Raw genomic sequence first — 13,548 nt, forward strand, 5'->3', positions numbered from 1 at the left:
ACCAAATCAAATCAAACTTTATTTGAGACATGCCCTGAATACAACAAGTGTAGACTTTACCGTGTAATGCTTACTTACAAGCCCTTAACCAACAGTGCAGTTCAAGAAGAAGAAAATATTTACCAAGTAGGCTAAAATAAAAAGTAATAATAAAAAATAACACAATAAGAATAACGAGGCTATATACAGGGGGCACCGGTACTGAGTCAGTGTGCAGGGGTACAGGCTAGTTGAGGTAATCTGCACATGTAGGTGAGGGCGAAGTGACTATGCATAGGTAACTAACAAACAGCGAATAGCAGCAGTGTGCAAGAGGGGGGACACCGTTATTATAATTTAATGCTCTCTCTCTCTCTCTCTCTCTCTCTCTCTGTGTGTGGGTGTTTGCATGCTTCGTGACCTCAAGTGTGAGGTAAAGGAAGAGACAACCCATGTGTTATCCCAAATGTGACTCTAATTATAATTTCACGCTATACTACTAGGAAGCACATTTGTGCAATGGGAGAGAGGTCAACCACTAGAAGTTTGCAGAAAGACATACAAACAGGCCATACATAGTGTCAGGTTAACATTTTTTGGTAGGTAGTGTAAGATTCTGGTCAGTGTGTGTAATAGTGAGGAGTTGGTGTTGGTAGGGTATGTCGGAGGGTATGACTTTAGTTAGAGATAGGGTTTATGAGTTGGGTTAGTAGAGTAACAGTGTTTACAAGTGGCTGGCAGAGCTCCTTGCGTCTCTCACTACTCTCAAGAGAACACACACTGGGTTTGTTGCCTGTTAAATCTAATCAGCTAAGGGAATGTGGCTGTCTCTTCCCACTGTCTTTGTGTCCTGTCATAAAGGTGGTTGTCTTTCAGCTGTTTACAGTAGATGTAAGGGTAAACAGTCCATCAAGCACACACACTCAAAATAAGGCAGGCATTACTGATGAATGATATTTTTTGTTTTGGTCATTTTTTTGTTAAAAGCCAATCATCCATTTTCTTATCACTCATGAAGTAAAGTACAGTTCAAACTCACCAACTCAACACAAATACCTTACCTACGATTAGAATAAATCAACAGGAAACAATAACATGGTAATAAATCAGTAATCATGTCAAACATATTCAATAGAAACACTCAGTCCAAAAACTAATACATAAAAACCAGCCAAAGACCAAGAAGTGCTTACCACTACATAAGAAGGGACACAAACATTGATGAGTTGATGAACAGTTAGCTCCACAACATCTGGATGTCCGTAGAAGTGGTGTTCATTTCCCTCCCTGCACAGTAGCAGTGTCCTGGGGTTGTGCAGTGGACATTACCCTCCTCCCTTGGCAACTAAGAAACCTGAGGGGTTGGGCTCCCAAGACAGACACAGCCCTATCCCAACCCATAGAGCTGGTCTGAGGGAATAAACTAGGCCTTTTCTTGCCACAGACAGATGGCCCGCATGACTCTCATTACCGTCTCCACACAGAGGGCAGGAAAAGGACTCTGGGGAAGGACACTTACCATATGCAGGGACAGGGGCGAGCACACATATATCATATGAATACATAAAGATAAGATTTTTTAATTTACTTATATTTATTTTAAGGCTGGAAAAGGGGTGGATTGCCAATCAACATACGGTGTGTGCAGTATCACTTAGTGGCCAGGAGATGGTGTTAATTGTCTTGTTTGTATGCGAGTTATGGTTTCAATCCCCATCCCAGCCTTGTACTCTGTTTCAATCATACAGTCGTGGCCAAAAGTTTTGAGAAAGACACAAAAATGAGTTTTCACAAAGTCTGCTACCTCAGTTTGTATGATGGAAATTTGCATACACTCCAGAATGTTATGAAGAGTGATCAGATGAATTGCAATTAATTGCCGTGCAAATGAACTGAATCTCCAAATAACATTTCCACTACATTTCAGCCCTACCACAAAAGGACCAGATGACATCATGTCAGTGATTCTCTCGTTAACACATGTGTGAGTGTTGACGAGGACAAGGCTGGAGATCACTCTGTCATGTTGATTAAGTTTGAATAACAGACTTGAAGCTTCAAAATGAGGGTGGTGCTTGGAATCATTGTTCTTCCTCTGTCAAACATGGTTACCTGCAAGGAAACGCGTGCCGTCATCATTGCTTTGCACAAAAAGGGCTTCACAGGCAAGGATATTGCTGCCAGTAAGATTGCACCTAAATCAACCATTTTTCGGATCATCAAGAATTTCAAGGAGAGCGGTTCAATTGTTGTGAAGAAGGCTTCAGGGTGCCCAAGAAAGTCCAGCAAGCGCCAGGACCGCCTCCTGGGGTGGCAGGGTAGCTTAGTGGTTAGAGCGTTGGACTAGTAACCGGAAGGTTGCAAGTTCAAACCCTGAGCTGACAAGGTACAAATCTGTCATTCTGCCCCTGAACAGGCAGCCTTTGCATCAACTTCATGTAATTGTCAATAAAAGCCTTTGACACGTATGAAATGCTTGTAATTATACTTCAGTATTCCATAGTAACATCTGACAAAAATATCTAAAGACACTGACGCAGCAAACTTTGTGAAAATTAATATTTGTGTCATTCTCAAAACTTTTGGCCACGACTGTACATTACCAGGAAGTTGATCCTTCCATCACATACAGTATAATAAAAATTGCATGATTATAATTATAATTTGTAGATTATAACCCCTCTCCTCTCCCCTAGAACTCTTCCCCTGTGTTATTGCTGTAAAATAGACTGTGGTTTCTCTCAGCCAATTTACCTGGTCAAATGAACACATATATTAATGTCTGTTTCATGCAAATCATTATTTCTGCTGATATCTTGGTAAACCAGGTTACACAGAACTCTGATATAGAACTACAGACACTTTCGGGTAATATACATATTGTAGGGAATACATGTTTAATTTCAGTTTAATTGTATATATCAACAGCAAATAGTCTTACATTTTCATATTTAATTTCACAAATAATTATATCCAATACATGTATTCACTCTTATAACATATTGATGTGTGTGTGTGTGTGTTTCCATCTTGTCCTGTGCACATGTTCTCCCCTACTACAGATAAAGCTAGAGACCAGAAAACATACATACAGAGAGAAACATTACATCACTCTTGTCATCACGCAATACAATAATTGAAGGACTGCAATTCCTACAATTGATGCATACAAACTGTACTATGGCTTGCTATTTTTTTGCAAGACAAATAGGCAAGCAAACAATTTTTTTTAATGTAGACGTTAAACGAGGTTGAGGGATTACTGGTCATACCTTTCGGAGGTCCAGCACATCCTGCAGCATATAGCGGATTCTGGGGGAGGTTGTCTTATTCTTCACAATCGTCACAATCGCGTTGTAGTACTGATCCAATCTGGGCTGTGGAAGTATAGACAGGCCAAGTGAATGTAGTTGACGGATTTGTAGATCTGAATCTATTGGATTGATCTATCCAATCATTTGGAATTAAAATGCACTGTACTGTACTCATAGAAATATAACAGATCACATCAATAAATCAATACAGTGCTGTACCCTGGCCTTCTCTGAGCCCTTGCCGATGGTGGGGAGCATTATGCACAGACACTCCAGAGAGTTATCGTCGCCGTCCTTTGCAAGCTTTACGATGCAATCGTGCATAATGGCTTCTGTAAGTATCTTCAACTGGAACAACTCGCAAATGAATCTGATGTTGCCTAGAGACCGTCTGCACCACATGGCCTTGGCCTCCTCTGGCTCCTCCTCCAGTCGCAGGCTGACCTCCCCCTGGAAGGTTTGGACAAGCTTCACAAGCTGCATCAGAGTTTTTTTAAGCACTTTATGGGAATTTAATTGGGAATAACACAATTTATTTCCACTGCAATGTAAGGAGCAAGTTCCGATGTCATATACTGTATGTCAAATATGTGTTCAGTGTGTTCTGTCTATGGAGTAACCAAGGAACATTTGTTTTAATGACACACATATTATAGGGAAACCAGGGGGTAATCACAACCAGGGCTAGGAACTAGCAACTGTCAATCCAACCCCTTAGTTGTTAAACCAAGAGATCCAGACCTTTTTCCAAGGTCACAAGATGTCAGTTTAAGCTACTCCCTAAAATATGTTATTGTACCTTGGTGGTGGTGTCCAGCTCCTTCTGCTTTCCTCCAAAGAGCTCAGATGTATTATTCTCAAACTCAGACTGGCATCGATCCAGCAGTAATTTACGGAAATTCAAAGTCACTCTCGGATTACATGACGTTGGCACTTTGAGCTGAAGAGTAAAAAGGATGTTACAAAAGTCAAAATGCCCGTGAATCAATGTTTTAAGTGGTCCTTGGCAAACAAGAGCTAAGACAACGGGAGACGGGCACAAACACAGTTGCAGGCTTACCCCCATTAGGCAGCGGCACAAGTTGGCGTAGACCACAGAGCAGGCAGGGTGTGCAATGGCCCTCTCATATATGAGGTCAATGATGCCCTTCAGCTTGTCTTCTGTGTCAATGGTGAGCTCAGTCACTACCACCATCAACTCCCTGAAGTTCTTAGGAGTCAGCCTGTCCAGGACGTGACCCATAGGGACAAACAGCTTCTGCATCTGTGGATCTTCAGCTTGCATGGTTTCCTTCAAGCCCTTTAGGAGAGATATGGGTGACATGGCAAAATATCACTGTCAATATTCCTTTTAGAAGGTACTACAACACAACTACAGTAGGCACTTACCAGGTTCTGTTCTACTGAATCCTCGCTGCCAAGATTGCCAGTTATATCTAGACCAGATCCAAAGATTAGAGAGAGAAACAGATAAGTAGAAAGAGACAGAGAGCAGAAAAACAAATACATCAATGTTGAGCCACTGGTAGTGTCCTAGTGGAGACTGTAGACAATGTACATTTTCACTGTCTGAGCTTTGCTACCTATAGAATATACTGTACACATCCTCAGCTGTCTAGATGAAGACATAAGGAAAAAGAGAATGGAATTATCTTCTACACAGAACAATCCATTAAGAGGCACATTGAGTCATATTTAATAAGTACCTGCTTTAGAGACCTTCCCCAGTTCCTCTGAGCAGACATCCTCTAGTTTTTCTTTCAGTGTAGAGGTGGACATCTTAACTTTCTGAAAATATACTTCATGACCAACAGGAATCCTAGGTATGTCTTCAAATCCAAGGGGGGCGAACAGAGACTTGCAGCTCTAGATTCAAACAGAAATAAAAGAGAGATGCAGGATGGTACATAGAGAGAAAACATAAATATTTCTGTGTACATGAAAATTACAGAGGAGCATAGTTACCAGAACCATATATTTCTACTATGGTTCTGAGAGTTACTAATGCTGCAGTACCTGGAGGAAATGGATGTGATCCTCTGTCTGTGTCAGCAGTATAATGTTGGCATCAATCTTCCTCAGTTCAACATTGTCCTTCTCCAGTGTATCTAGAAGTCCTTCAGTCTCGCTCACTATATCCCTCTCCTTAGCTTTGATCATCTCTCTCACCTCAGAGCTTCTTCTCTCAATGAAGCGGATCAGCTCAGTGAAGGTCCTCTCACTGTCCACCACAGCTTCCTGTGCAGAGCACTGATAGGGAATTCAGAAAGTAGAAATGTAATTGAAGCCGCTAACGTAATGTACTTGTTTATAACCTACATTGTTGCGGTTCACAACTTATCTGGTTGTAAATTTGAATAATTCCTGAAAACATTCTGCGGTTTTATTTTAGCATTGAAAATATGGCTCTACTTGAGCTCCATGAACCTGTTGCCCACAGTGAGAAACAGGTTGAGTGACTCATTTCTCTGCTAATCTAACTACAGGAGAGCCACCCGGAAATGAGCCAAGAAATGCCCCTGACATGTTTACCGACAACAGCCTGTGCTGACGAACAGTTCATTAAAAGCTTTGACTAGTACATTAGAATTCATTACATGATTTTCTGTTGATATCCTGACACACTGCAGCCACCCTCTGCTTTTAGACGTTTCTCTTTGCGATGTGTTTTGTCCTTTAATGTTTCCATATTTTCCAGGTCAAAACTTACCTTGACAGAACCCATCATGTTTTGCAGGTCCAGCATCACAGTTTCCCTCTTCTTGATTTTCTGCTGACATTCCCTTTGTACCTTCCTCACCTGTTCCTGTGAATATACATATTAAACCCTATTTGATAGTGTTAATGCTGTGACGACAACAACAACAACAACAACAAGATTACACTGAAAGACAAAAGCTTTCTGGCAGTTGGGCATACCTGTTTCTTTGCCCTTTCAGCAGGAGCTACAACAGTTTCATGACCTCTGTGTTGATCTATAGCACACTGATAACAAATGCATTGTTGATCAGTGCAGCAGTAGACCTCCAACAGTTTGCCATGGTGAGGGCAGATCCTCTCCTTTAGTTGCGTGGAGGCTTTACACAGACTATGTTTCTTCAACGCTGTTGACTCATAGTGGAGCTGAATGTGAGTCTCGCAGTACGAGGCCAGACACACCAAACAGGACTTCACTGCTCTGTGTTGTTTACCAGTACAGATGTCACATGGCACATCTCCAGGTCCAGCATACGGCAGAGAAGGGGAAACTTCTTGTCCTGTTTTCTTCAGTTTCCCCACTAGTTCAGTTAGCATGTTGTTTCTGCTCAGGACAGGCCTTGGGGTAAAGGTCTGTCTGCATTGAGGGCAGCTGTAGATAAGCTTTTGATCATCCTGATCCCAGTGACTCTTAACACAAACTTTACAGTAGCTGTGTCCACATGGAATAGTCACCGGATCATTCAGTAAATCCAGACAGATTGAGCAACTAAACTCATCCAGGGACACTGAAATACAGGCCTCTGCCATGGTCACTGTCCTTAAAAACACTGAGAATAGTCACATTCAGTTTCACTTCTCTGAAACAGTTCTTCTTCACAACGAACTGGCAGGTGCATACACTGCCACCTACTGTACTGGAGTGTGAGTTCAGTCACAACCTATCTTTTATTTATTTAATCTTTATTTAACTAGGCAAGTCAGTTTCTTATTTACAATGACGGCCTTCCCCGGCGAAACCCTAACTCAGACGATACTGGGCCAATTGTGCACCGCCCTATGGGACTCGAAATCATGGCCATTTGTGATACAGCCTGGAATCGAACCAGGGTCTGTTGTGACGCCTCTAGCACTGAGATGCAGTGTCTTTGACCACTACGTCACTCGGGAGCTCTTTGTAACTATAACATTATATTCTCTTAACTAACCCTACATTTCTAATAAAATAAAATTCCCAACAAACCTCATCACTCCCATCACCCCCACACAAAATACCAGCCACTCCCCATGTCCGTCCAACCTCTCTTTATATATATTTTTATTGAACCTTTATTTAACCTCTCTGACCCTTTCAAACAACATCTCACTTTCTACGTCATACATTTCAAAAAATAATAATACATGTTCAACCGTTTCCTCTACCATACAGCCATTACACATTCCAGTACCATGATTCCATCAATTTCAAAGATTAATTAAATCCCGTAAACCCTAATCTCACCTACACAACATCAATTCCTCCCTTTCATCTCCATTATATGACACTATATCCCGTACAGATTTCCTTGTACTATAAAAATGTTTGCCCATTCTACTTTCATCTCATTGTCTATGCCAGCAATCTAACCCATTTTTCAGAATCAATGTTTTTATTTCCCCTCTACCCAACTGCACCTGTATATCCACAATATTATTTTTCACTAATCGTTTTGATATTATATCCACTATATAATTTCCATACACTCCTGTATGAGCCCTAATCCAAAATAACTGGATTTCAATACCAATTCCAATAACCCCAACAACAGCAGCATTATTTATAATCCTAAATTCTCATGTTCTGACTTTATAGATCTTAAACTACATCAAATTGATGCAGTCCCAACATATTACTACTCTTCTTGGTTGCACCTCCTCTATCCATGGCAATCCAACAATTATCACAACCTCTTCTGTTGCATAGACAGATAAATCATGTTAGTCTCTTCCATTAATTAAAGTCAGGAATTAATACACCTGCTCCTGTAGGATCCTTTGAATCATCTGTATACTCTGCAAGACAATAATAATACAACTGATTACTAATATATTGATCCAGTACTGTTCCTACATTATCTTCTTCACGCCACTGTTTCCTTTCTTCAATCAGGCTAAGATCAACATGGGGTATTGAGTAAAACCACGGTGGCACATTTCTGAAAATTTTCCAATGAGTCAGTGGGAGAGCGGCCTTTACCTGCAAGTGTAGAACATAGTTGAATAGAGGGTACACCTTTGCCATTATGGCTTCTGTAACAGCATGGGCAGCACCATTGAGGCTTATCTCCATGTTAAAGTAGTAAATTTTTTTGTCTTCTATTTCTATTAGTTAATTGACACTCGCTAAACAAACTGAAAGGGTGCATACTGCCACCTGGATTGTGTTGTTTGAACAGGCATTAAGCCAAGGTTGGTGATTCACTGCCACCTTCATTTTTTTGAACGTTTGCTCATAGGCTAATACTTCCTGCTGATCTGGATGTTATTTTCTGTGTGATCCTTCCTTAACCTAGGGTTTCCCAAACTTGGTCCTGGGGCCCGACTTGGGTCACATTTTGGTTTTTGCCCTAGCAGCACACAGCTGATTCAAATAACCCTGCCTTAACCCATGTCAAGTGTTAACAGTGTTTGGCCACCAAGTGCTAAAAGTCAGTATCTAAATAATGTGTGTGAAATGCTAGATGGTGTACGTGATGTAAACAGAGAGGTCTACTTTCTTTTGGACCTGAATATTGAATGGTTTTCATCAAGCTGTCCACTCAAGAGGTAGCTTCTCACTGTAACCAGTGCCTGTAATCTAGTTCAGGTTAAACCTACCAGGGTGTTTACAAACACTACAGGAACAAGATCATCCACATGTATAGGTCACATTTTTACAAATACTGTAGAACTCTGTTCTAAAGCTGTACCCATATCCATTGGATGCAGTGATCACAATATAGTGGCTATATCTAGGAGAACCAAGGTTCCAACAGCTGGGCCTAAAATAGTGTACAAGAGATCATATAAAGTATGTTGCTGTGACCCTTATGTAGATGATGTAAAAAATATTTGTTGATCTGATGTGATCAATAAGGTGCATCCAGGCGCTGCATTTCATGAATTTATGAAATAGCTTCTTCCAATTATTGATAAACATGCACCTGTTAAAATACTGTAAGGCTCCATGGATCGATGAGGAATTGAAAAACGGTATGGTTGAAAGAGATGGGGCAAAAGGAGTGGCTAATAAGTCTGGCTGCACATCTGACTAGCTGACATTGTAAATTGAGAAATTATGTGACAGAGCTATTTATCTAATAGAACTCAGAGGGTTTTCTTTAATGGAAGCTTCTCTAAATGTCAAACACGTGGTGTACCCAGGGCAGTTCTCTAGGCCCTCTACTTTTTAAAATATTTTTACCAATGACATGCCACATCTCTAAAATTAAGAGAATTGTATTTGGTACAAATCATTCCCTAAAATAAAGCTTATTTGTGATACAGCCTGGATTCGAACCAGGGTGTCTGTAGTGATGCCTCTAGCACAGAGATGCAGTGCCATAGACCACTCGGGAGACCTCAGTTGAATCTGATAATTGTCATGACTTTCCAGTCCTGAGATGGAGATCGGGGGTGCCGGCTAGGCAACAATATTTACATTTTTGAGAATGTGGAAATGTTCAGTGGATACTAGAAGAAACCTCATGTCAAATTAATTTTTGATGTTGTGACATCATGAAAGACGGTAGAACCAGATGTAGACTGTACCTCTGTCTACACTTCTCAATTATGAGGTATGCATCTGAATGTTGTTTAAAATGAATGACTAAGTATCTTAATACCTTTTAAAAGATAGAAATGTGATTTAAGTCTTCTAAATGAGAAAATGTTTTTTCATGTCAAGTTTACCAAGTCAGTAACCACACCCACGTGAGCACAGAGATTATGCAAAATGTAATGGAACGCCCTTTTTCCCCAAGTGTTTAAAAGGACGCGCTGAAGAATTAACATATTAGACCAGTTACGTGCAGCACCAGCTGAATACGTTACAAATGGTTGAGAAATCTACCACTCTATAGACCAAGCAGACTAAAGGCTGAACCAGAGTCGTACACTCAACATCTCCGTGACCAAAGGATTTGGACGATCAAGGACAGCTCAATCGTAAATACATAAATTGCATACTCTTTTTCCAAATGAGCGGTTATTAGAGTGCTTCAGATGTTGTATTTCGTGAGCGTAGCTTCCCAACGTCCGATAGAGTAACTACTTTGTCTCCCTTCCTCCCCTCTCTGAATTCGCCACTGTGTTATAACCAAACTGTCCTGCTTTGTTAGACTTCTAGGGACTATTTACTGTATAATGATATTGTGTGTTTGTGTATTCTGTAATTGTTTAATTAGTTAGTAAATAAATAATTGAGCCAACTTGTGTATCGCTGATTCATCAATAAAGTAGGGTTCATGCAGGCTAGAAGAAATTAGGACGTTCAGAATGGCTGATGAGGTAATAGTACATTAATAAGTGACTGTAATCGCTAAGATATGAAAATATCTGAACAGAGTTAAATTAGGGAAATAGTAACTCTTCAAACAACATTTTCCCGTGGTGCCCCGACTTCTTAGTTAGTTAAGAACAAATTCTTATTTTCAATGACGGCCTGGGAACAGTGGGTTAACTGCCTGTTCAGGGGCAGAACGACAGATTTGTACCTTGTCAGCTCGGGGGTTTGAACTCGCAACCTTCCGGTTACTAGTCCAACGCTCTAACCACTAGGCTACCCTGCCGCCCCAGTTAATTAATGTTACATTAGTTTAATCACGTAATAATAATAATTACAAAGATAATTGATTTGATATGTCTTCACATTAATGAATAGTCACGTCACGACATAATGAATGGTTTGGATGTTGAACAAGTTGAGGAGACTAAATTACTTTGTGTTACCTTAGATTGTAAACGGTCATGGTCAAAACATATAGATTCAATGGTTGTAAAGATAGGGAAAGATATGTCTGCAATAAAGACATGTTCTGCTTTTTTTGCACCACACTCCACAAAGCAAGTCCTGCAGGCTTTAGTTTTGTCTTAATCTTGATTATTGTCCAATCATGTGGTCATGTAGTTAAGCTGCAGCTGGCCCAGAACAGAGAGGCACATCTTGCTCTTCATTGTAATCAGAGGGCTAATATAAATACTATGCATGCCAGTCCCTCTTGGCTAAGAGTTGAGGAGAGACTGACTGCATCGTTTCTTTTTATAAGAAAAAAAGCGTGTTGAAAATTTCAAATTGCTTCCGGAGTGAACTTACGCACAGCTCTGACACACTTACACTACCAAACATGCCACCAGGGGTCATTTCATAGTCCCCAAATCCAGAACAAATTCAAGAAAGCGTACAGTATTATTATATAGAGATATTATTGCATGGAACAGATAAAGCAACACCTCACGGCACAACACCTCTACCTATTTGATCTAGATATTTTGTGTGTATGTATTGACATGTAGGTTGTGTGTGCCATTTTTAAATGTATGTAAATCTGTTCTTGAACTGTTCATGTCCTGGGGCTGGATTCACGAAACATTACTTACGAAAAAAATTAAGAAGCTGCTTAAGAAAGAAAATAAGAAGTTAATAAGATACAGTTGAAGTCAGAAGTTTACATACAGCTTAGCCAAATACATTTAAACTCCGAATAAATTTCTGACATTTTGAAAAACTAAGTAAAAATTCCCTGTCTTAGGTCAGTTACGATCACCACTTTATTTTAAGAATGTTAAATGTTAGAATAATAGTAGAGATATATTTCAGATTAGATTTTTTTCATCACATTCCCAGTGGGTCAGAAGTTTACATACACTCAATTAGTATTTGGTAGCATTGCCTTTCAATTGTTTAACTTGGGTCAAACGTTTCGGGTAGCCTTTCACAAGCTTCCCACAATAAGTCAGGTTTGTAGGCCTCCTTGCTCACACACATTCTGCCCACACATTTTCTATAGGATTGAGGACAGGGCTTTGTGATGGCCACTCTAATACCTTGACTTTGTTGTCCTTAATCTATGTTGCCACAACTTTGGAAGTATGCCTGGGGTCATTGTCCATTTGAAAGACCCATTTGCGACCAAGCTTCAACTTCCTGACTGATGTCTTGAGAGGTTTCTTCAATATATCCACATAATTTTCCAACCTCATGATGCCATCTATTTTGTGAAGTGCACCAGTCCCTCCTGCAGCAAAGCACCTGCACAACATGATGCTGCCACCTCCGTGCTTCACGGTTGGGATGGTGTCTTCAGCTTGCAAGCGTCCCCCTTTTCCTCTAAAAATAATGATAGTCATTAGGGCCAAACAGTTCTGTTTTTGTTTCATCAGACCAGAGGACATTTCTCCAAAAAGTACGATCTTTGTCCCCATGTGCAGTTGCAAACCGTAGTCTGGCTTTTTATGGCGGTTTTGGAGCAGTGGCTTCTTCCTTGCTGAGCGGCCTTTCAGGTTATGTCAATATAGGACTCGTTTTACTGTTGATATATATACTTTTGTACCTGTTTCCTCCAGCATCTTCACAAGGTCCTTTGCTATTGTTCTGGGTTTGATTTGCACTTTTCGCACCCAAGTACATTCATCTCTAGGAGACAGAATGTGTCTCCTTCCTGAGCGGTATGAGGCTGCGTGGTCCCATGGTGTTTATACTTGCGTACTATTGTTTGTACAGATGAACGTGGTACCTTCAGGCATTTGGAAATTATCTCCAAGGATGAACCACACTTGTGGAGGTCTAAAACTTTTTTTCTGAGGTCTTAGCTGGTTTCTTTTGATTTTCCCATGATGTCAAGCAAAGAGAGGCGCTGAGTTTGAAGGTATGCTTTGAAATACATCCACAGGTGCACCTCCAATTGACTTAAATTATGTCAATTAGCCTATCAGGAGCTTCAAAAGCCATGACATACTTTTCTGGAATTCTTCAAGCTGTTTAAAGGCACAGTCAATTTTGTGTATGTAAACTTCCCCCACTGCAATTGTGATAAGTTAAATAAACTTTAAACAATTGGTGGTAAACATTTCTTGTGTCATGCAGAAAGTAGATGTCCTAACTGACTTGCCAAAACTATAGTTTGTAGTTGAAAAACAAGTTTTAATGACTCCATCCTAAGTGTAAGCAAACTTCAGACTTCAACTGTAGTTCGTAAATGTAATTCCTCAAACTGTTCTTTGAAATGTGTAGTTTTCTTAGGAACTTCGTAAATATATTTCTTAAGAACTTCGTAAATATCTTCTCATGTGGCATTGACATTAGTGACGTGCTTGAAACCAATAAATACGCCTATGTGACAGGGATGATAGGATTTGGCCCACTATAATAAAGTGTTGATATTTCAATTTTATTAAATGTATTTTTTTGCTTTATGTCTCGAGAATAAAATGTTTTAGTTGGCTCGCGAACCCTTCACACACAAACAAAAAAACATTTTTCACACATAGCCATCTGACTAACGTTAGCTACTGTACATCAAAACCAAACATGTGTAACCAA

The 13,548-nt window shown here is 40.1% G+C and overlaps 1 protein-coding gene across 2 annotated transcripts; it reads right to left on the bottom strand.

Moving 5' to 3' along the window:
• Positions 1 to 8: 8 nt before the first annotated feature.
• LOC139367132 (E3 ubiquitin-protein ligase TRIM47-like) lies at positions 9 to 6,878 on the bottom strand. Of its 2 annotated transcripts, none has more exons than XM_071105196.1 (10): positions 6,213 to 6,878; positions 6,004 to 6,099; positions 5,310 to 5,543; positions 5,000 to 5,159; positions 4,683 to 4,729; positions 4,354 to 4,593; positions 4,093 to 4,233; positions 3,513 to 3,743; positions 3,252 to 3,356; positions 9 to 3,047 (listed from the first exon to the last, which is right to left on the bottom strand). In XM_071105196.1, the coding sequence occupies exons 1-10, from the start codon at positions 6,798 to 6,800 to the stop codon at positions 3,036 to 3,038; spliced, it is 1,854 nt and encodes a 617-aa protein (XP_070961297.1). In that variant the 5' UTR covers positions 6,801 to 6,878; the 3' UTR covers positions 9 to 3,035. The 2 variants fall into 2 exon arrangements, with proteins under 2 accessions (XP_070961297.1, XP_070961296.1); XM_071105195.1 differs by having other exon boundaries at positions 2,849 to 3,047; positions 3,513 to 3,770; positions 6,213 to 6,816.
• Positions 6,879 to 13,548: the final 6,670 nt, after the last annotated feature.

This window comes from Oncorhynchus clarkii, chromosome 15 (genome assembly GCF_045791955.1).
Source record: "Oncorhynchus clarkii lewisi isolate Uvic-CL-2024 chromosome 15, UVic_Ocla_1.0, whole genome shotgun sequence".
NCBI classification, from domain to species: domain Eukaryota; kingdom Metazoa; phylum Chordata; class Actinopteri; order Salmoniformes; family Salmonidae; genus Oncorhynchus; species Oncorhynchus clarkii.